Source organism: Pezoporus occidentalis, unplaced genomic scaffold (assembly GCF_034315485.1).
Source record: "Pezoporus occidentalis ecotype Australia unplaced genomic scaffold, CSIRO_AGI_Poc_V1 ctg11, whole genome shotgun sequence".
In the NCBI taxonomy this organism is placed as follows: domain Eukaryota; kingdom Metazoa; phylum Chordata; class Aves; order Psittaciformes; family Psittacidae; genus Pezoporus; species Pezoporus occidentalis.
Genome location: NW_026912886.1, coordinates 5,959,934 through 5,982,219, shown reverse-complemented (window position 1 = coordinate 5,982,219; position 22,286 = coordinate 5,959,934). Strand labels below are relative to the sequence as shown.

Below are 22,286 nucleotides of genomic sequence, written 5' to 3'. Positions count from 1 at the left end.
ACATCCATGGTGTACAAGTAGCTGCAAGAAAATAGTATGGACACTGATCAGAAAGGAGAGAAATGACTACAGATTTTTAGTTACAGGTTTTTCACTCCAAGTCTTGCTCACTACAGGCAATCATGGTTTTACAAACTGTTGGTTATTTTGAAGGCTTAACACTCCAGTGGAAAGTGGTATTTCAGGATGTGAATATTCATCCTCTGAAGATCAATTTAGACATCTAAACTAGACATTTCTAGAATGATACATCTGAATCAAGACTTTCATAATATCAGAACTTTCACTGACTAGTCCCAAAGACAACACCCAAACTGACTTGACAATATATTATATATGCTCTATTTTGGTAGCTCACTAAGCTCTAAGATCAACAGCAACACAAAAAGCTTATTTAGCCACTTCAGCAATAACTCATCACCTTGGACAGTACTTGGTTATATGTCAGAAACATCAGATCTTGGGCATTAAGGATCACTAAAATGATCCAGTAACTTCTTTGCAACGTTTAAAGGCAAGACTTGGAGCTCCATAGTACCAGAAAAATCACTTACATAAAACCAAAGGAGAAGAGCAGCCTGTAGGACATGTATTTGACCATCACCTTGCAGAAATTACAGCTCCAGGTTCATTACAGTGGCTTCAAACAGCTCCTCCATGAAACCTAAATGTGTGTATAAATGAATCCCTGTTACAAATTCTAATTTAACCCAAAACATATCTCAGTAGATGACCTGGAATGGTAGGCACAAAGATGCCTTAGGTTCACAAGATGAAGGCTGTACCACCATGTAAAGGCACAGAAAAGATGCACTGCCTTTACTACAGTTATCCAAACAGTAATATTCAAATAGAGTCCTACAGTCATAGAAGATGCTTTTAATGTATTTATTTCCCTGTCAGTGGGTTCAACTTGCATTGACCAGTTAAGTTTCACACACATGCTGGTACAAGTTAGTGCTCAGAAAATTAACTGCGCAAACAGACTCCAAACAATAGGAATGTCAGCATTTACAACAGGACTGCAACTACAACCTCGTCTGCACCTTGAAAGCTTACAGTACACTAAGTAAGAGGGGTGACAAGAAGTTGAGTTCTGTGGCCACTGAGGGAGATAAGAAAAACCCACTGTTGTTTACAGTTGTGTATGAGCCACTGGTGGCCACCATTAACACATAACAAGTATGCAATAGCATTTTAGAAATGATACCGAAGGCAGCTGACAGAACTTAAAAAAAAAAACAGAAACATACTCAAGGGATAGATCCTATCCAGCTGTGAAACAAGAGAACAATGTCATAAGAATGCTCAACTAAAATGAAGAAAATTGCAATTCCAAATAATAGCAGCACCATCAAATCTAACAATTTTTTTTACCTACAGTACAGACATTTTTTCAACTCAGGACAACTGCAAAGTCATGGATATTTCTGCACTTCCGTCTCACCTGCCCTCTGACACAACTTTAGGCTCCCACCTCCTCCTTTACTTGTGAAAAGCGCTTTTAGATCACCAGGATTACCATTATTAAACTCCCACTTCTAAGCTTCTGCTGAAAGCTGTCACCCCTTCCTTCCCCTCTTCCTCCTCCTCTAACCTAAACAACAGATAAAATTCTAAGTGCCATCTAGATCGGATTTCATAGTAAGCAAGTGGTACCGGATTGTTCTACAAGGCTATAATAATCATTGAACCTTGCTAGAATACATTTCCTTAGTACTTCGGTATTACAGGCCTCTACAACTACACAAATTCTAGCCCACTGACTCAAACGCTAGAAATGTCTGAGAAAGATAACTATACACAGTGCATTCATTCTCTAACGTTCACATCTACCACAAACATCTTTTTTTTTTTTTTGAGTTGCAAAGGATTGAATCAAAAGTAGGAAACAGACCTAAAACAAGTCAGAGTGCTTTCAGAAGCAGAGTAGTATAAACATCCAACTTTAAAATGCTGCTCTGCACGTTGTGATTGCAAATGAACACATCTATAAGAAGACAGGTATCTTCAGGACCAAAGGATCAGCTCACTAAAGCATGGATTCAGAGCAAGTGAAAAATGAATAAGAACAAAAAAATATTATAGTCAAAGAACGTCACAACAAGACTAACGCAACATCAAATGACCACTAAATCGTGATACAAATCTCTCAGTGACATCCCCATTCCATCCTGAAAAATTACAGCATTAGAAAAGGCCACAGAGTATCAGAGAGCAATTTCTAGGGTGTCAGTAAGTAAAAATGCAATCTGATGCTTACAGAATAACTGCACAGCGCAGTTTGAAGGAGCAGTAAGCAATCCCAAGTTTAAAAGAGCCTTTTGATGTGTTCTTGACTTTAAACCCCACAGACTTTCAAAGGAACAAGACAATCTCTGTGTCAAGGTTTATGTGACATATGCTGTACACCTGGGGATAATTATCCACTTCAAATTAATTAATTGCTTAAAAGAAATGTAACTATGTAACAAAAAGATTTATTTCTTAATGGCTCTTACAATAGGTTCCACACAAATGCAACCAATTTTACAGTAGTTCCACATATGACTGCTTACTCAACAGCTGGGAACAGAATGCCTGGCTTTGCAATAAAATCCACAATTTAAAGGCAATGTTAAAATAGCTCTGTGGATCTCTTTCAGCACAAGCTCCATTACACAAGTCTGACATGCAGTTAAGAATCAGAGACAGCTCTCATCCTATGTTAACTGCTCTACTACCAACACAGCAAGACAGTTACATGTCTGAAACTAATTAAAACCAACTATTTTATTTCTCAAAAGATACCGTGTTCCTTTGAGGCCATATCAACATTAGCAAACACCGTGACACAATGGGAGCAGATCCGCCAAGCAAAACAGTTGGTAATGATTCACTCCCTACACTACACACATTTCATGGGAGTTCACTCTGATAGAGAACTAAACAGGGTTTGTCATTTGAATCCCCATTAAAATCCCTCGTGTCCTTGAGAGACAGCTTTGGAGAATATTAATTCATTTATTTTCATCCCAAAAGCCCCCAGTTTGTCTAAGTCCTTCTGGACTATTGCAACATCAGGCAGCATCCATGGAACAAATATAAGAAAATCACTATTTACCTAGTTAGACAGTAGCCTTCTAGTTGTTGAATGTACACCAAAAGCTGTTTACATACTTACGTGTAAAAGGCTGAACCTTTACATTCTGCATGAAACCATCAATCTTAACTGAGGAAAAACAAACAATATGTGGAACCATGTTCTAGAAAGAGAGGAAGGCTACAACATTTTATCTGGAAAAATAAAGACTTCCTGCACTTATATAAGCCAATAGATTTATGTTCATGTGAAATCAGTCTATTTAAAATTTTACTTTTCCAAACTGTTTAAATAAACCTACGTCACTTCTTCGGACACTGCTAGTATTGGTCACTAACATTTGGGGATTCATAACAAGTAGCACACTTTTTCCCTGTGTCTCTCCTGACAGAGGAACTGCTACAGAGAAAAGAACCAAAAATGATTCTTCAGGAATTTTCAGACTGTTTCATGAGGGCCTGCTCAAAATCATGAGTAGTTTTCAGCTCCAGTTATAAAATATGATTGACACAATGATTAAGTACAAAGCTTTAACTGGAATAAAAGGGGTCAAACGGAGTTGTCCTTTACATATATGCACTTTTTTTTTCCTGTGGACTGTCATAATTCATCATACCACTTTTTGTAAGAAAACATCTAAAAGCCTAGAATTTTCTCACAGAGCTTTACAGTAAAGACGTACAGACCAGGAATCTAAAGGCCCTCAGCTGGCAGATGATTTTCCAGCTGTTAAGATCCACAGTTCTTGTCAGGTCAGGCAGCCTGTGCACATCACCTGTATTTTGTCACAAAAGCACTTCCTTAGTGTAAGTCTATTTTCTCTTTTAAAATCTGATTTTCAAAGCTTTTTCACCCTGTCTCAATCAACCCTTTATTATATAAGTAACAGAACAAACAAATCCCTCTGATGAAACATATACCTCAAGCAGCTTCACGGAAAGGAAAATTATGGTTTCAAGACAAAATCAGAAAGAGCAATTAAAGCTTCATTTGTGAACAATGGGCACTCTAGGTTTGCTCCATTTCTAAACTTCTGCAATCTATTCAGTGTTAGCTTACTTGGCTGAGCTTTTATCAAGACCAATTGGACAGGTCTTAAAAAATACAATGGGTCCAAGCAAGATGAGCAGTTCAGTTGAAATAGTTTTAAGGTGAATTTTTCATGGTCTGGTTGGCTTTAGCAATTAAAACAAAAAAGCATTAGAAATGCAAACCCAGAAAGTGCTTGGATCGTACTCATTGAAATGAGGCAAAGAACTTGCCTCATAAAAAGGACTTAGATTTAATACAGTGCTTTTGATACCTTTTACCTACATGAGCACATGATCCTGCATATAAAAATTATAAATTTAACAGCACTGATGTATTGGATATCATATAACAGCAAAAAATATTTTATTCCTTTACTAAAATAATTCTCTGTCAAAGCAAAGATAAGCTTTAGCTGTGAGTAACTAAGAACTGAGCAAGATCAAAACTCAGGGTCAGTTTTTAGTAAATAAAAGGGGGAGACTCATGCTTGCAAAGTACACCATGCAAACATACCAGTACCTTGAACTCTAAGCAGGGCTTAACCTACAGATGTAATATTCACGGATTCATGTTTGTACACATAGGTGTTTTTATTTCATACCAAATGCATAACCACCTAAATACTTCTCTTCATAGGGAATATGAGGCAGAGAAAGTACTGTACAGACATACCAGAATGTCTTGGAGACGAAACAAAGAACAAAAGCCAATAAACATTAAAGCCTATCTATTGCAATGAAGTACAAAGATGAAGTTCATCCAGATCTGGAGAGAAAGCAGAAAAAAAATATGAAAATAAGTGCCCTAAGCGTAGTTATTTCCTTCAATAATGCTGTAAGCTCATGTGAAAGGCACTGAAACTAATACAGGTATTTAAATATACATACAGGCACATGTTTGGTGTGGTAATAAAGAGCACTGAAGAAAATTTACAGGCAGCGTTTTTCCTTGTTGGACAAGCCTCATTAGTGCACAACAGCACACCAGTTAAACTAGTAAATCCCATTATAGGATTAAAAAACGCTTGTGATTACAAACACATTTTCTACAACACTCAGGACAATGCAACGGACAAGACAGGAGAGAGTCTCCATGTACATATCACAAGAGGTGTAACTGCTAGCTACTGGAATATCACACGTTTCTAAATGGTCACCTGGCATACTGTGTCATGGTCATTTTGGATCAAAATACCAGCAGCCTTGCGTAGCAATCATCCAAAATCGTGGACTGTTGCATGCACTTGCAAAGTTTTGAGCCACTGCTTGCTCCCTTCCCCAGGGTTTTTCCTGTACTCTATTGATTCTCTACTTCGACCACAATTACCAATCTTCTCACTATTTAAAAAGCATCCATCACATACTTGGCTTAGTTTAATATAACACTGACAGTTACTACAAAGTAATCTCTACTTTATTCTACAAGCTGAGACCAAACCACAAGATAAACAAGAAAGCATTTGCTGAAAGTAAACTTACGAAAAGCTTCCTATTAAGTGGACACATCCTTCAATTTTGAGCTATTGTTGCAAGGACCAAAGCAAATCTATTCTTAATTACTGTCAGAGCAAAAGTAAGAAGATGCTTTGTTAAATTACTGTGCAGATTCAACAAGAATCTGCCTGTGGTTATGGAGAGGGGCTCTTCGTCACAGACTATAATGACAGGACAAGAGGTAATGGGTTTAAACTTAAACAGGGGAAGTTCAGATCAGATATAAGGAAGAAGTTCTTTACTGTGAGGGTGGTGAGGTGCTGGAAGAGGTTGCCCAAAGAAGTGGGAAACACTCCATCCCTGGCAGTGTCCAAGGCCAAGTTGGACAAAGCCTTGAGTGTCATGGTTTAGTGTGAGGTGTACCTGCCCATGGCCAGGGGGCTGGAACTAGATGATCTTAAGGTCCTTTCCAGCCCTAACTATTCTATGATTCTATGTGAGCTATCATTGACGGAAAAATATCTTCCTTCTCAGGTACAGTCATCTCTCATATTTTATGATTTAAGTCAAAAACATGCAAAACAATTTTGAAGGAATCCTTCTACTCCTGCATTAACAGGCCTGTCCATTTGCTTTGGGTTTTTTATCCTGTGCCAAGTGCTGGTTACTGCCTCAGGAAAAATATGGTACCAGACATTCCATGATCCCATTTTTTGTTGTTTTTTTTTTCTGGTTTTGGTGTTTTTTTTTCATGGCATACACTATATTTTTCAAATTATTTAGCAGAACCATACAGCAATACAATACATTATATACAAAGGCTGACAATTGAAAAAAAACCCACAACCAACCAAACAAAAACTCCACCACCATAAGACATTGTTTCAAACAAAAACCTGGGGTTGCATCATAAAAAACTACTGTAGTCAATCTGAAATTCAAGGACTCTGACACTACAGGCATGTAGGAAGAAAAAAAGCTAACAGAGACAAAAGCTTGTGAATTAACTCATTCAAGGCTTCCACACATGCTAAAAGCTTAATTTCTTGTGCTTTGGTTCCAAATTTCAAGGAGTAAACCTCAGTATTGGCCAGCCAAGTCAGTATCAGAGATAAGAGATCTGTAAGCCAAAGTATCCAAAACTGCTTCAACATCAAGGTCAGGAAAGCTTTGTTATGGTCCAAACAAAAAGAGTGTCTCTGCTGCATGTCTGTTTTGACTTGTGACGCAGCTCGTCCTGGCAAGCAGTCCAGGCGGCAGTCGTCACTCTCAGTATAAAGTGAGGCTACCTCAAGTGTTAATTTGCTCATTTACAAGACCCACAAAGGGGTTGAGAGGTACCAACTGAAGCTGAATCTATCTTTGAAAATAGAAGGCTTTGAAAAACTCTGCCTCTTTCCCCTTTCTCTCTCCCTAAAGAAAAGCAGGATCTCTTGGAAAAGATGGTACTCGAAACTCTGAATCCAACGCACTACAACATCACGAGCCTTGTACCAGATACAATGACAGTGGCCACAGTGCCCGTACTCATTCTCATGTGCTTTCTGTTTCTAATATGGAATCATGAAGAAGCTTCATCAATACCAGGTAAATTACCTTTTTTGTTTCTTGAATGTAAGTGGGAAAGTAATGCTGAGTAATGACTGCATGCCAGCAAAACTTACTGAGAGTCAGTTTCAATAATACAGTTTTTCAAAGAATTCATAAAACAAATCAGGCTCACTCTAACCTCAGAACTTCCATAATAAACCTGGCTTGGCTATGTAAGTATATGATGTTCAGTTTTCTGATTTATTATGTATATGCTAGAATTTTACAAATTCTAGATGTTCATATTTTCATGTGCATTATAAACTATTTTTATACACTAAGTTTCAAGTTTTCTAAATTATCTTTACTAGACATAAAACCCTTATCTAGGAAATTGTTCAGATTTTAGTAGATAATAAATTTTTCTCTCCATGTTTGGCACCAAAGACCCTAAAGAACAGAAAAACACCAAGTGTTTTCCTTTTCTGAGGGCCCCTTCTTTAATGTGGAGGGTTTGTGGTAGACCTTACTGATTCAGCCTATATTTCATTAGATTCAATGCAATTACTCCATGAATGAGAGCAGTGTATACATCTTACAAAGGTGTTTGACAAGAATAATCCTAAACAAATGCAGAGGCAACTGAATGAAATTCTGAGAGAAGATCCTCTCCAAACATCCTTCAATATGCTAAAACTCTTCAAAAGTTAAGGATTTGTTAAAAATTTAGAAACCATATGCAATTTTTCTAATCATATCTTCTTTCTAATATGTAACCATAAAACTAAACATAAGCAATCTCAAAGCAGCAGTCTGAAATTGTGCAAAGTAACGAATGTCATTAGTTGTATGTACAATGCAGGGGCAAGTTTCCCCAATGCAGGCCTTGCCTGTCATGTCTAAAAGCTCCTTTCAAATGGGTGATGCTTGGAGGTTTATTCTTGTCAGTGACCACTTCTGAGACCAAACTTTTCTTACCCTATTTCTTAGGGCCAGGATACTGTATGGGAATCGGTCCCCTCATTTCACATGGGAGATTTCTTTGGATGGGAGTAGGTAATGCCTGCAACTACTACAATAAGACATATGGAGAATTTGTGAGAGTTTGGATCAGCGGTGAAGAAACATATATAATTAGCAAGTAAATCCTCATTTTCTGTCCTTAATAATATCAAGAGCTTTTTCGTATTTTTAGACCCTCTTTGCTAACTTTTTCCTAAAGTAAAATTGAACTTATTTTCAAAAATTATCCCAACATCAACCTTTTACGCCCTGCTGTTCACAGACTTTTCCCTAATCTGTTGTTTCATTAAAGATCCTGCTGTTGAAGTCTATGGGAATTCTCTCATTTTCTTTGTGGAAAGGAAGATTAAGCACTGTGGCTCAACCATAAGAAATGTTTACCATCTCTTTTATTATTCCATTGAACATTAGGATTATGTATTATACAGGAACCTAGAGTGATGCAATGCAGGATTAAGCCAAATTTCCCTGGGTTCTTAAATTTCTCCTTAAAATGGGAGTAATGTTTGAAGACTATAGCCCCAATTCAGCAAGTTAGTTAAGCAAATGCAGTGTTATGGGATTATAAGCAATGTACCCAATTAATAAGATTACTCATAGACTTGAGTTATACACAGTATTAAACATAACAGCAGTCTGTCATTTTATTAGCTGTAGTTAAAAGTTGCTTTATGCTTTCACTGGATCTTCTGGGTGCAAATGAGCTATGCCATGAAAAAGAAAAACAAACCCAAAAAATTAAAAATTATTATCACTTGTAACTGATGAAGAATCACAAACTTTTTATTAGCAATGTCAATCAACCTGTACTCAGCTTTCACTACTCAAAAGCTTTTGAAAGACACCATAGTATAGAAGACTGTCACAGGATTTGCCATGTGAATCAAGTCAGCTTCATCTCTGGTTTTACCTCAATAAAAAGAGGTAAACATGACAAGAAAACTATTTACATTCTTATTCTACACAGGAATTGCAAATATCAACTAATGCACTGCAAAACTAAACATAACCTGAATTTTGTAGAAGCATACTATTTTCCCCAATGTCATCTGAATTTTGACCATGAAATCTAATCATACTGAGATACTAATGCACAGGGAGAAAGACTTGCAGTCTGCGTTACAGCAGATGTTGTCTTTTGGAAGACTTAATTAAATAGTTTTGTAGGGAAGATATGCTTATACAAGGTCATATGTCAAAATCCTCCCTTAAAACATTACTTTGGGTCTCCTATGTAGAGGGAAGCAAAATGAGCAACCTGCACTTTTCCATCCCTCAGCACAGCTATCATAATTCAACATCATCTTTTCATGCTCATGAAAATACAGATGATGACCCTGAATGCTCAAAAAGCCTTTAAGATTAACTTTACTTCTAGTCATGCAAAACTAGGGTAAAAACCCAGCACTGCCCAAGTCAATAGCAAAAGTCATATGTACTCTGCTTCACTCTAAAAACAAATTAAACCCATGTAAGAAGTCTGGGATTTGATCCATTGAATATGCCACATGGTAAAGAAAGTAGGATATTGTTTCATTTCAGTCTCTATTCTGTTTTTCTTTCTTTTTCTTGGATTTCATTTGATCAGGTTTTTACCATGTCATTGTTTCTAAAATGCTATCTCCCTTTAAAAGAAATTGTATCTTAAAGCAATAATGCTGGTCACAATCTGTTTGCCAGCATGTGTAAATAAACCTAGTCAACTGTAAAAAGAAACGTATATATCACTGATTTCCCTAACATGTCTAGGAATATTTATCCCACACACATAATCATATTGTGATGCTGCATATTTAAATGGTACATATGTATTTATACTTTCTGCATGTGCCTGGGAATGACCAAATAGCTATAAAAGTATAGCTGTAATTTAATATACATCATCATGAAATTAGCAATTGTCAAATACTTACTCCTCATCTTCTGAAATATGTGACATTGGTCATTGCTTGAATATACACACTATTCAGATTAAAATATTTTTTAAACCATTTGCATTTTAACTTAAAAATAGTTTTAAATCTGAACAGAATACATTATTGCTTTATATGCAATTCAAAGGCATTTCTCAGTAAGATTCTTAATTATGTGAAAGGAACAACATTTAAGGTCAAGCATTATGTGTCCTACTAAATTAAGATTGCAAGTCTACTTCAGAGCTATAGAATGACAGTAGGAAAGGTCTGTGTACAATCTATGAAGCAGTATTTTTGGTTTGGGCTTTTTTCTCCCTCTGTTTCTTTCCTAGATCCTCAAGTGTGTTCCATGTAATGAAACACTGGCATTATGTTTCTCGATTTGGGAGCAAGCTTGGATTACAATGCATTGGCATGTATGAAAATGGGATCATATTCAATAACAACCCAGCACACTGGAAAGAAATTCGACCCTTTTTCACCAAAGGTAAATCAGTGTGCATTAATTCACTGCATCACTATCTCTTCTGAAATGCTCTTTGTCCTTTGCAAACTTAAATTACAGAAATCAGTTTTCTTTATATATCCATAGAATTATTTTATTGCACCTTTTTTCACACTTACCCTGCTTGGTGTGCTACTTGAAATGCTTCTGAAATAGTTTCACAGATTTTTGATCTCATCCAATTTAATGCTACCTACAAGATGTGTTTTTAAATGTTTTATATTTCAAGTCCAGCAGGTATATTAGCTCAACTGCACTCCCATAAATATTGTTGGGTGTTCCTATCCCAGCTCTAGCTTCAGTTCTAACTGGGGAAAAAGATGAAAAAGCTTTCATTTCAAAATTAATTTAGAACATTTCACAGGAAATCTATTTATTAATCCTGTCATATACTAGGAGTCAATGTAGTAACAGAAAAAGAATTAATTAACATCACTAAGTTGAAATCAAATAGGAAATTGCATTAACTCCTCTTGTCCACACGCTGAAGATTTTCAGCAACTAGTTAGAACCATCTCCTTCCTAACAAAACCACCACACTTGTGCTGCAAGTTCCACAGCTCAGAAACGAGTCTCACCAGCTGAGACTGCAGTAGTTCCTGACAGTGATTCCAGAATCTGAAAATAAAAATAAAGCCAAACCTAGTAGAAATCGATTATCCATTGGTTTAAATTTTCTGTATTTTTTTTATTGATATATCTGTGGTCCTCCATGAAACTTGGCCTTTCTGTTTGATTTTGCTATTGAAAAATATCAGCAACTTTGTACTGGTTGAAGATGACTTGAATTTTTTCATTTATTTATTTTTCCACTTATTCCTAGAACTACCAGTCCTTTCTACTTACAGAACAGACGTCCTCTCTTCTCGGTTACAAACATTCAATCCTTCTCAACATGTATTGGATAATGTTCTTGAGGCAAATTATCTTCCATTAATGTGGTGTGAACCTAGCATTAAATTTGTGAGATAAAGTAGCAGGATGCAAGGCATGTTTGGGATTCAGGTTCATTGCCATTTGAACTCAAAATGTTTACATTTTTCTTTCCTAAGATGATAAATCACTGAGTTTCAGAATGACTGTAAACAAGTCACTCACATGGTCGTGTTTTACATCGTATTGACACCTTTATGGCCAATTGATTAATCATAAAGGAGGTTCAAAAGTTAACCAATCTTTTGATCATTTTGCACATGTATTTCAGCTCTGTCTGGTCCTGGTCTTGTGCGCATGATAGCAATTTGTGTTGAATCAACAATTAATCACCTGGACAAATTAGAGGAAGTAACCACTGAAGTAGGAAACATCAATGTGTTGAACCTTATGAGACGGATCATGCTTGACACATCTAACAAGCTTTTTCTCGGGATTCCTTTGGATGGTACCAGCAGCTCTATTTTTATACTTTATGGTGGCTCTAAAACGCATGTCCAAGGAAAACTCACGGACATCACTCACCAGTTTTGTTCCAGAAAACAGAGCAAGAACAGATTTTAATATCACCATATTATTAATTGAAATAAATGAGTCATTTTAGTTATAGAAGGAATCTTACATGAATAAAAATATACATTAGCTTGTCACACTCACCTTAAATATTACCATTTAGAGAAGTTTTTTTCATGCACTGAACTGGTGCAATACCAATATTATATGCATATAAGAATAGGAAGTCTTTCCATCAAACTAATTTCCTTGAAAAGTTTGCCTGACAGTTTGTCTTCTGTGATTTCTTTGGCCTCAAAACTATGTGACAGAAATAACATTGTGATGTTTAATTACTCCATTTCAACATGCTGTAAGAGTTCTTCTGCTCCCCTGTGGGAGGGCATTTGGCTTTGGTTGACACACAACTGTCTCCTTTTAGCTAGCTACCAAGAGTCTTTACAAAGATCTATACTTTTTCTACAGTGTGCTACAAATGTTTCCTAATATTCTCTACCACCATTAAAAACAACTGTTTATCAAATTCCCATGAACTTAGAGTAGGCAACAGGGCCTTATTACTATTTTTATTTTGAAGCATTTTGATATTTGACTATTGAGGCTTGTATTTTATACTGCTTTTTGTTAACATTTCTTTTCAGAAAGCGCCATTGTCCTCAAGATTCAAAACTACTTTGATGCTTGGCAAGCACTTCTATTAAAGCCTGACTTCTTTTTTAAGATTTCTTGGCTGTGCAAGAAATACGAAGAGGCAGCGTAAGTATCAGCAGTTTTACAAATCATTTGCATAGGATTCTTTCTTTCTACGCAGATTTTCCCTGATGTTTTCCTCTGACTTTTTGAGGATAAATTGTGAAACTTGCAAAGGTGACTGGGGGAAGTCCCATGTCTGCAGAGGTAAGATAGGATCAGAACAAGATTTGCCACAATGATAAATGTGCTTCTCTCAGGGGACAAGTTAAGGCAGTTGTCTGTTTAGCCCTATTTTACTCACCAGAATATTAGTTAATACCAGATGAAATGTGAAATTAAATTGAAACCACAGGTTAAGTTAAAACAGACATCAAAAAGTCATCATATGGTGTGAAGTTACCATTTGCCATTGAGTTAAAGACGGTCCAATAGTAAGCTGCAGCTCATCCAAACAAGAAAACCATCTATGTCCATGACTGTCCCAGAAGAGTTCATCACCAAACATAATTCTATTTACTGGTTCCCTCAGCATACATTTTTGAGCCAACCACTCATTTTTTAGTTAAAACCTGGTATTCAGCATGATAACCCATTTCAAGGCTTTTTTTTTAATCCTTATTTAGGAACAAATCCTTTTAATCCTTAGGAACAAATCCTTTTAATCCTTATTTAGGAACAAATATATTTTGCCATCTTACTCTTTTCAAAAATACAAAGTGCATTTTCTATTTTTATGATCCCATTCTCTATCTTCTGCCAAGAGGACTGGCTATAAAAAGAGCTGGCAACCAGTTTGTTCATTTTGGATTTGGATTCCATCTAGTGAGAGAAACTACTACCTACAAAGCACGTGTAATAAATTGTTTTGATAGTGCTACTTAACATAAAGTCTTTAAAGGAAAGATGGAGGTTTGTCTAAAATAACTGACAACTCTTACCAGCCAGACACAAGATTTCATTTCCCTAACATTTGCTTCTTAGTTTTATTATGGCACTGATAGTGCTTTACCCTGTGATTCTAATAATAGCTAACTGTGGTGGCCCAGTTATTACTAGAAGCCCCTGCAGGCAAATATTGATGTTTCAAAAGCAATCCCATTAAAATGGGCTTATTGATAAATTTCTATTGCATAAAAATTATAAAGATCACTAGACTTAACACAATGCAAAAAATTACCTCAGGACATGATGACTTCTGACATTCTTCTGATAAAGTTTGCAAAAAAGAACCACTTGCTATTTCTAATACCTAGAAGATGTTAGAAATAATAACAACTTTACCAGGTTTAAGGTTTTAACTTTATTTACCCCTTGAAAGCCAGTAAATTTTTCTATCCCAACAATAACAAGCACAAAGGGAAGGCCTGAGGATTTAATTCAAAAACTTTTCAAAATACTTTTTAAAAAGCATTGCTTACACATCTATTGCTAATTGAAAATCCCAAATACAAAAAACTGCTGGACATTGCTTTGTTTTCACCTCTGAAATACAAACTGTTGACACGGTATTATTTAAATATGAAAAATTTGGATCAACCCTACTTTCAAGATAGTCCAATTTTTCTAACAATTATTCCTCCTGTTCTCCAAGTTCATTTTATTAGCTTATAAACTAGAGTATAAAAGAGAAGGAAATAAACAAATTCTTTGGAAATGTTTATAAATCTTTAAAAACTCCATCAGTAGCATATACAGACATATTTTCGTCCTTTTCAGCCTATTCTATAAAAAGATTTTAGCCCAAACCAGTAAGCAATTATTTAATAAGAAAGAAGAAAATACACCTTCCCTTAGTATTATTCTGTTTGCAGAGAGACGAACAGCAACTCTTCAGAATATTTAATTTCTGCTGTCCTTAGATATTTTCCTTGGTATAGTCTCTATGCTTCTGGTCATACCCTAGTGCACGCTAGAAGTCTGCAAATATTTATCAATATGTTGGATTTCATCTGTTTTCAGCAAGGATCTGAAAGGAGCAATGGAAATCTTAATAGAACAGAAACGACAAATGCTTTCCACTGTTGAAAAGCTGGATGAACACATGGATTTTGCATCCCAGTTGATATTTGCACAGGTATTGGCAATGTACTCAAAATATGGTTAACTTTCATTTTTCTGACATTCCTGGCAATAACAACACAGACTGCCACTTAAACTTTATATATCTATCTGAAGTCATGTCTTCAGAGAGGGATATAGAAATTACCTGGTTCTGTAGAGTCCCTAACAGTGATTCAAACATTGAATACTTGCATTTTTGGGAAGAGGTGCTTTTCTGATATTTTCTTTTTTTTTTAATGGCTTAAACAACATCCTTAAAAACTCATGCATCTGCCCCTGAATGTCCTCCACTCTTTCCCTAAACCTTGTAGTTTATCTTGATCTATTGCATTTTGTTGCAAAGGCTCTAAATGTTATGTAAATTCTATCTTGCATAATCTCTGACAGCTCACCAACTCTGTGAGGAAAGGCAAGAAATCAGTAAGAATACAAGCTAAAAGCAAACTCTTGTTTTCAGTAAGATAATACACACCCATCAAAACATGAGGTTTCTGTTTTTCTCCAAAAGAAAAATAAATGAATGTGAGATAGAAAGACCGTAAGGATTTTTACTTTTGCTTAAAACAGATACTCTAGACGCTTCCCATTCTATTGCTGTGGGACCTTTGTTGGCATCAGAGGTCAGCAATCCATGCTTTCTCCAAAATGTCAAATTTTTTTTCAGAACAGAGGGGATCTGACCGCCGAGAACGTGAACCAGTGTGTGCTGGAGATGATGATTGCTGCTCCTGATACTCTATCGGTGACTCTCTTCTTTATGCTAATACTGATTGCAGAGCACCCCACAGTGGAAGAGGAGATGATGAGAGAAATTGAAACTGTTATGGGTAAGCAGGAGATGCAAAGTCGGTGATGTGGGAATATAATTTTGCTTCAGGAGTGATCAGATATTGAGTATTCAAAGGCTGAGAATTCTGCTTTCTTAGAAGCATTTGCTGTAAAATACATGCATTACCATTTTATGCAATAGATTTTATTCAAGGTCAAAGGAAAGGAAATGAGTAATTCACAAGATAATTTCAAATAGGAATCATCAGAACTGACAATCTATTAGAAAGAATGTGCTATATTTAATCCTCAGCGACAGCACAGAAAATCAGTGCTCATAAGTTTCAGCCCAGTAGGTTTAATTGAAATTTTCTATTTACTTTGAAATAGCAAAAGGGGACACTAATTTCAAGTACTTCACCAATATTTCTCTGTGTATGTCCAGAACCTACCTAATATTTCACTATGACTGCAGAAGGGAAAGATTACAGAAAATTAAAACTATATTCTGTTGTCATCCATTTGTATAGCAAACTGGTCTCTTCCAAGTACTGATTATTAACTATTCAAAACACAAGGTACTCCAAATTTTCATTCTTCCCCTTCTCTAGACTTCATTCAAAGCCTGCACTGAAGTAATATAGAATCTAATTTCAGCCATTCTTACTTAAGATTTACTTCTGGTCAAACACTGAAAAATGTGTAACTCCTTGACTCTTTTTACAAGGTTCTTTTAATAAGCCTTATTTTATTGTCCTTGTGAGAGTTAAGTACTCATCTTTCCTATTTCCTTTTGATAGTTTTGATTTCTAAGGCAGTAGCATATTGTTGCTTTTTTCTTAAGAAAAAAAAGAAACAAAACTGAGGTAGTAAAGCTGCCTTGTATGCTGGAAATCTACTGCTGTAGATAAACTTCCCTGTAGTTCTTTAACTGCCTGTGGCTTGAAACTTAAAGTAAGGCTCCCACTAGCAGTCCACTGTGGCACTGACACTGCTGCTGATGGTATCAAGCTGGGAGGAAGTTACTCAGGGTAACTGAAATAGTCAGTCCACAGTAGGACCTTGCTGTACATCCAGCCAAACTCAACCACATGGTGAAAATCTCAGGTCCCCATAAAGTTCTCTCCTATCTGCAGAGTATTCCCAGATTCTGTTTGCTGTCAGCTCTCAGAAGTTTTCTTTGTTGTGTCTTGTTCTCAGCCATACAAGTCAGGGAAGGACTTTTGTCACTGACAAGAAAGCAAAACAAAGACTGATCTTAAGAAGGTGAGAAGATAATAAATTGATGAACTAGGGTTTACACTGATGAACAATATACCAGATTTCCAAAACATGTGAGACTACATAAAACTTATTAGAAGCTGTTGGATCCTTCCTGCAGTTCAGGACCTGAGAACCTTCCAAAAATGTTTTGTAGTTGTACAATGAAGCTATTAAATTCCTAACCAAAATCTTTACCACCTGCGTTCTTCCACAAGGTGACAGAGACATACAGAGTGATGACATGCCGAACTTAAAAGTTGTGGAGAATTTCATTTATGAGAGCATGAGGTACCAGCCAGTTGTGGACTTGATCATGCGAAAAGCTTTACAAGATGATGTAATTGATGGCTATCCTGTGAAAAAGGGGACAAACATTATTCTCAATATTGGACGTATGCATAAGCTTGAATTCTTCCCAAAGCCAAATGAGTTTTCTCTTGAAAATTTTGAGAAAAATGTAAGTTTATCTTATTTCTCATAGAAAATTGGGTATTATTTATTGATAATGTCTCTTCTTCTCATTTTGATCAGGAACTTTGTGACCGTAAGACTGCTTTCCCTTCATCTAAGTGCCCAGTTAGCTGTACATCATTATTATTGAAGCTGGGCAGATATTTTCCTATCAAAGTGCCTTTTAATTAAAAAATAATTATGAAATCAAAACCAAAGTTTTCCCAAACATCTTAATTTAAATTTCTGATTAAAATTGTCAAAGACGCACATAGTTTCCATTACATCCCCTAACACTAGACAAAATAAAGAGTCTTTCAGGAGCTACAGCCATGCAAGTAGCACGAAACACTGAGGCCATGCGAGGATTCTCTGGAGAGATGAAGCAGTATAGTAATTCTTGAGAGAGTGAGAATCTAGCACCTATTTTTTTAAAAATTCTAAATCAAAATACATATATAGACCAAAATTAAAATCCTAAATTTGAACCAGCTCAGCAGTGCAGATGTTGAGTAACTCTGTCCCAGTTTAGCTCAGCATTCCCATTTAAGTTATATTCTAAGTCCCCAAAGAATGAGAATTTTCTTTAGTCTACATTACCGAGTCCAATATCAAAAGCAATATGTGAATTTTTTTACCTATGTGCAACCCTATCAAACATCTTGGAGTACCATGTATGCCACACACAGAAATGAGCACTAAACAACCCGGTTAACTTTTCTAAACTCCTGTTTGATTACCCATAGCAAACACTGCACTCAGTACTGAAAACAACAGATCAAGAACAAAGTCATAGTAGAAAATTCAAGAAAAGAGTGATTAAGTTCATTGAAATAACTACTGTCTGGGAACTGTTTCCATTTTGCTACCCATTATTATCGTTGTAAGTATTTCTTTCAAAATGGATTTCCTGCTCATTTTACAAGTACATTTTGCTTCTAAAAATATTTGCCCTTGACCAAATGTTTAACCACACATTTTCTATCTGACTTGATGCATTCTGTTTGCCACATAATTATTCTAGCAGGCACAATTTTCACACGGTTTTCTAAGTGAATAACAACCCACACCATTATTTATGATAAGATGGGCATTGTTGGAATCCAAACATTTTTCCATTTTCCCAGGCTGTGCATTTGCCATTGTGCTGTACTGCCAGCTGCTGTACTTGCTCTGTATTATAAACACTTGCATTTACCTATCATTTTTTTTTAAAGTACAGCCCAGTTTATTTGAAAAACTTTAAAGGGAGAACACTTTTCAGTCTGAAAATGAGAAGAAAAGGACACTTTCATAGACAATTTAATATAAAGCAAAATTTTCTACGCTATTATTAGGTTAAATAGGAAGTCAGAAGACAGCCAATATCTTACTTTTTAAAAGAAAACTACACAGATGAAGAAAGGAATTTATTTATAGCCAGACTTGCTTTTTCTTACTTAGAACAATTATCTTTGCAAATCATTAACCGTAAGTACTATTCATGCTGTTGGCTGCTTTGGATAACTGATCTACTCAGTGTCAACAGAAGTAGGAAACTGGCTGTGCATTCTTCAACAGTTCTGGGAGCCCTGCATTTCACATTTTAGCTGATAGGACAGGAGATAATTTTGTGTTATCTCACTGCTAGGTATCAAATAAAATTTTTACTATTACATTTTATGACAAATTAATTCTCAGGAACACTAGCTTTTCAGTGACAATTATAGTAGGTTCAGGGCTTTATCATTCTCTTTAGACAAGGCATCAGCCTGTTTCTCAGATATTTACGAGCTTTGTAATAAACATTTTCTGAGAAAAATGTTTTTAATGAACTTTAATATGGGTTGAAGAGCAAAAAGCTTCACTCTATTTCACAGCTTGTGGAAAAAATCCCTGTAGTTCACAGGACGAACAGACTGAAACGCACAGGGAGAATTCAACTGCTTAACCCTACAGTCACTGCTATCTTAGCACTTCAAATGGTATGCTTTTCCTAGGTGTGTCTCTATTTTCATCTGACCTGGGTGGAAGGGGTTGTTCATTGTAAAGGAAAGCAGTAATTGCTCTTAAGAGATTCTTTCCACAAGTTTTTCAGAATTCTTCTACTACAAATTTCAATCATAATTTTCACAAGTTTTATGAAGAAAAAGTCATCTTTAAGTTTATTCCTCATGTTATTCTGTGCAGGTTCCTTCACGCTATTTCCAACCCTTTGGATTTGGCCCTCGGGGCTGTGTAGGAAAGTTTATTGCTATGGTAATGATGAAAGCAATTCTGGTGACTCTTCTGAGACGCTGCAGAGTACAGACAATGAAAGGAAGAGGCCTTAACAACATCCAGAAAAACAATGACTTATCCATGCACCCAATAGAAAGGCAACCGCTGCTGGAGATGGTTTTCACACCAAGAAGAAACACAAACAAGAACCAGGGTGACTAAAATGGATCAGCAGTAAAGTTACAGGGCTTTCTCAGTCATAGCAACAAAGAAATACACACCATTTCCAGGCAAAGATATAGAGTAAAACATTTTGTTGCCCCTAAATAGCTACAATTTCCACTGACAACTTGTTCTGCCTGCACAGCAGAACCAGGTTCTGGCCACAGCTTCAAAGTAATAAAATAATCCTGTTGGTAGGTGATGCAGTAATATATGCAGGATTCCTGGCTACTTTTTAAAACCAAGTTCAGATGATGTTATGCTTTGCTTTTCAAACAGTGCAAGTTAAAAGGTTTGGGGGTCAACAAAAGAACAAGCCTGACACATGTTTAATTCCAGGACTACACATGTCCCCCTCTCCCTCACCTCCCCGAAGCTGGACCTAGTAGTATTTGACTATTGCAAAAGCTCTAAGTATCTATTTTTGAAAACATCTGTATGAATAATATCAAAGTTGAATTTAAGACTAAGAAACAGTTTAAAATATTTAGGACATATCTAAGTTACAAAAACTGTTTGTATACGAAGTCACTCAAACGTTTTTCTTTACTGTGTTTTGCTGTCATACCATTCTGCTTGATACCAAAGACTTACAGTGTCAGACAGATTTTACTGAGGATAATAATTTTCAGAGCACTAGGTAAAAACAATAGTTGAGATAACTGTTTTTAAAAGCCAACATTGTGCTATAGAGTATGCTAGAGAAGATCTGTAAACATCCTGGTAAAGACCATCTGAGAATAAGATAATGGATATATAAAATTACCACTAGTATTACACAGGAGCCAGGGGCAACACCCATCTCCACCTCCTCTGGTTAAACGCAGAAAATTCCCACCTCACATCAGTGACACAGTGGTATAAAACCCTAATGTAACTTCTACTTCTACCATCTCCATAACCTTTAAACTAGAAAATTGTTAGAGCTGTTGGGAGAAGGAAAAACAAACTAACACAAAAAAAGCCCAAACAGAACCTCTCCCCACACACACCCTCCCAAAAAAAAAAAAAAAAAGTTAAATCTCATTCTTATTCATTCTGTATCATAAAACACCAAAAAGGGCACTTCACTGGAAAAGCACTTCTCATTTGTACAAGAACTCCAAGAAGAGCTACACTGAAGGGTCTTTTTCTGGGGGGAATAAACTACTCTTTCATACACAGTACATATCTTTGCTTATTTCACACAGAAAAGCATCTTCATAGTGATAATTTACTCTCTGATTTTCTGTCTCATAATTATAGGTCTCTCGCTGAGTAAGTTTTTTCACAAGGTTGGAATTAATAAATTACTTTTATCATTCAAATTTTGAAATAATTATACAAAATCATGTAGATATATGGAACATGCATGCTGCTCTGATTCCTTTAATGTATTATATAGCGTTGAATTTGTAGGCTGGAATTTCAGAAACATGATTACCATAATTATTCTATGAAAGAAAAAAAGCAGTATAATTTTTTATTTTTTGTAAGCAAGCCTGCTGAATTATTTCCCATTGTATTTTAAGTATATTCTTTCTGATATGCTTTGCACATAGTGTTTCTGGTCCTCAGATTTCTACAGTACTTAATTTTGTCCACATTTGGACAATAGACCTGTTAATCCGAGCTGTTAGCTAATTTGAGCCATTAGCTAATCTGAGCTCTGTTCTCCATATCTGTATTAGGCCTGTTACACAGTGGTCTGTTTGCATGAATGTTTGCACAATAAGGTCCATTTCCACTCCTCACATACTTGACATATGTTTGAGAACTGCAACTGGTGAAGCACTGTGTCAAAGCTTGCCATGTGGATATAAACAGTTTAAATCTTTCCAATGTATATATGCCATTGCACAAAACAGAGCTCTGATTATTACCAGGTACTGTAAAAATTTAAGTGACTTTTAAAACTACATCAAGTCTACTGTCAGTAAGTGACTATTCCATTAAATTCAATGCATCGACATGGACCAAACCTGATGACTATGTTTTATACATCACTGTGATTATGGGCTGCTCACAGCTCATAAGCACGGATGTTGTTCGAAAATAATCTAATTACCAAATAAAAGTTGTATTCACAAAACCAAGTTTTAAACCATGTTTCACTGTGTCTTCCAAACCTAAGAATCACAAAAAAGTACTTAAATGCATGTGTATGCGTGTGTGAACTGATTATTGAAGTATTAGATACAAGGATGAAACCTGGGATACTCTAAAATCAAATTTACTACTTCTGTCGGGGGACACTGTATTGTGGATTTTTAATAGTAGTAGGAAAGCAGAAGTAGAAGTAATTTAAGTTCACACAAGACTGTTTGCCTAGGAATGCATTTTATTGAAGCTTTAAAAAAAAGGGAAGAAGGAAGTTTTGGTGATTCTTAAAACAAGAGGGATTTGTGGATGTAACAAAAAAGCTTGGCTTGATGACACAAAGGGCTCAGCTATTTGGGAAAAAAAAAAAAGAAAAAAAAGAAAAGAAAAGAAAAAGGTATCTGAAGTAATGAAAAGATAAAACCAAGCAAAGACATAAACTGACTACATAGTTCAAAGTAAATTTCATCTCTTTCTACTCATATCATGATGGCACGACCCGTTCAATCCGCATTTGTAGAACTAATTCATTTCACTTTCAAATGAAAGCTTACAGAGTAATGGTATTTGGCCAAGTGACAAAA

At 35.9% G+C, this 22,286-nt stretch overlaps 2 protein-coding genes across 2 annotated transcripts in view; one reads left to right on the top strand and one right to left on the bottom strand.

Annotated features, from left to right (window-relative positions):
• GLDN (gliomedin) overlaps nt 1-22,286 on the bottom strand; it is a 72,452-nt gene that overhangs the window by 43,213 nt on the left and 6,953 nt on the right. The window lies entirely within an intron of this gene.
• On the top strand, nt 6,839-21,698 carry LOC134168702 (aromatase). Its single transcript, XM_062628713.1, has 9 exons — nt 6,839-7,134; nt 8,068-8,218; nt 10,349-10,503; nt 11,726-11,902; nt 12,609-12,723; nt 14,620-14,734; nt 15,386-15,548; nt 16,968-17,209; nt 19,372-21,698. Exons 1-9 carry the CDS (start codon nt 6,990-6,992, stop codon nt 19,621-19,623), a joined length of 1,515 nt encoding a protein of 504 aa, XP_062484697.1. The 5' UTR covers nt 6,839-6,989; the 3' UTR covers nt 19,624-21,698.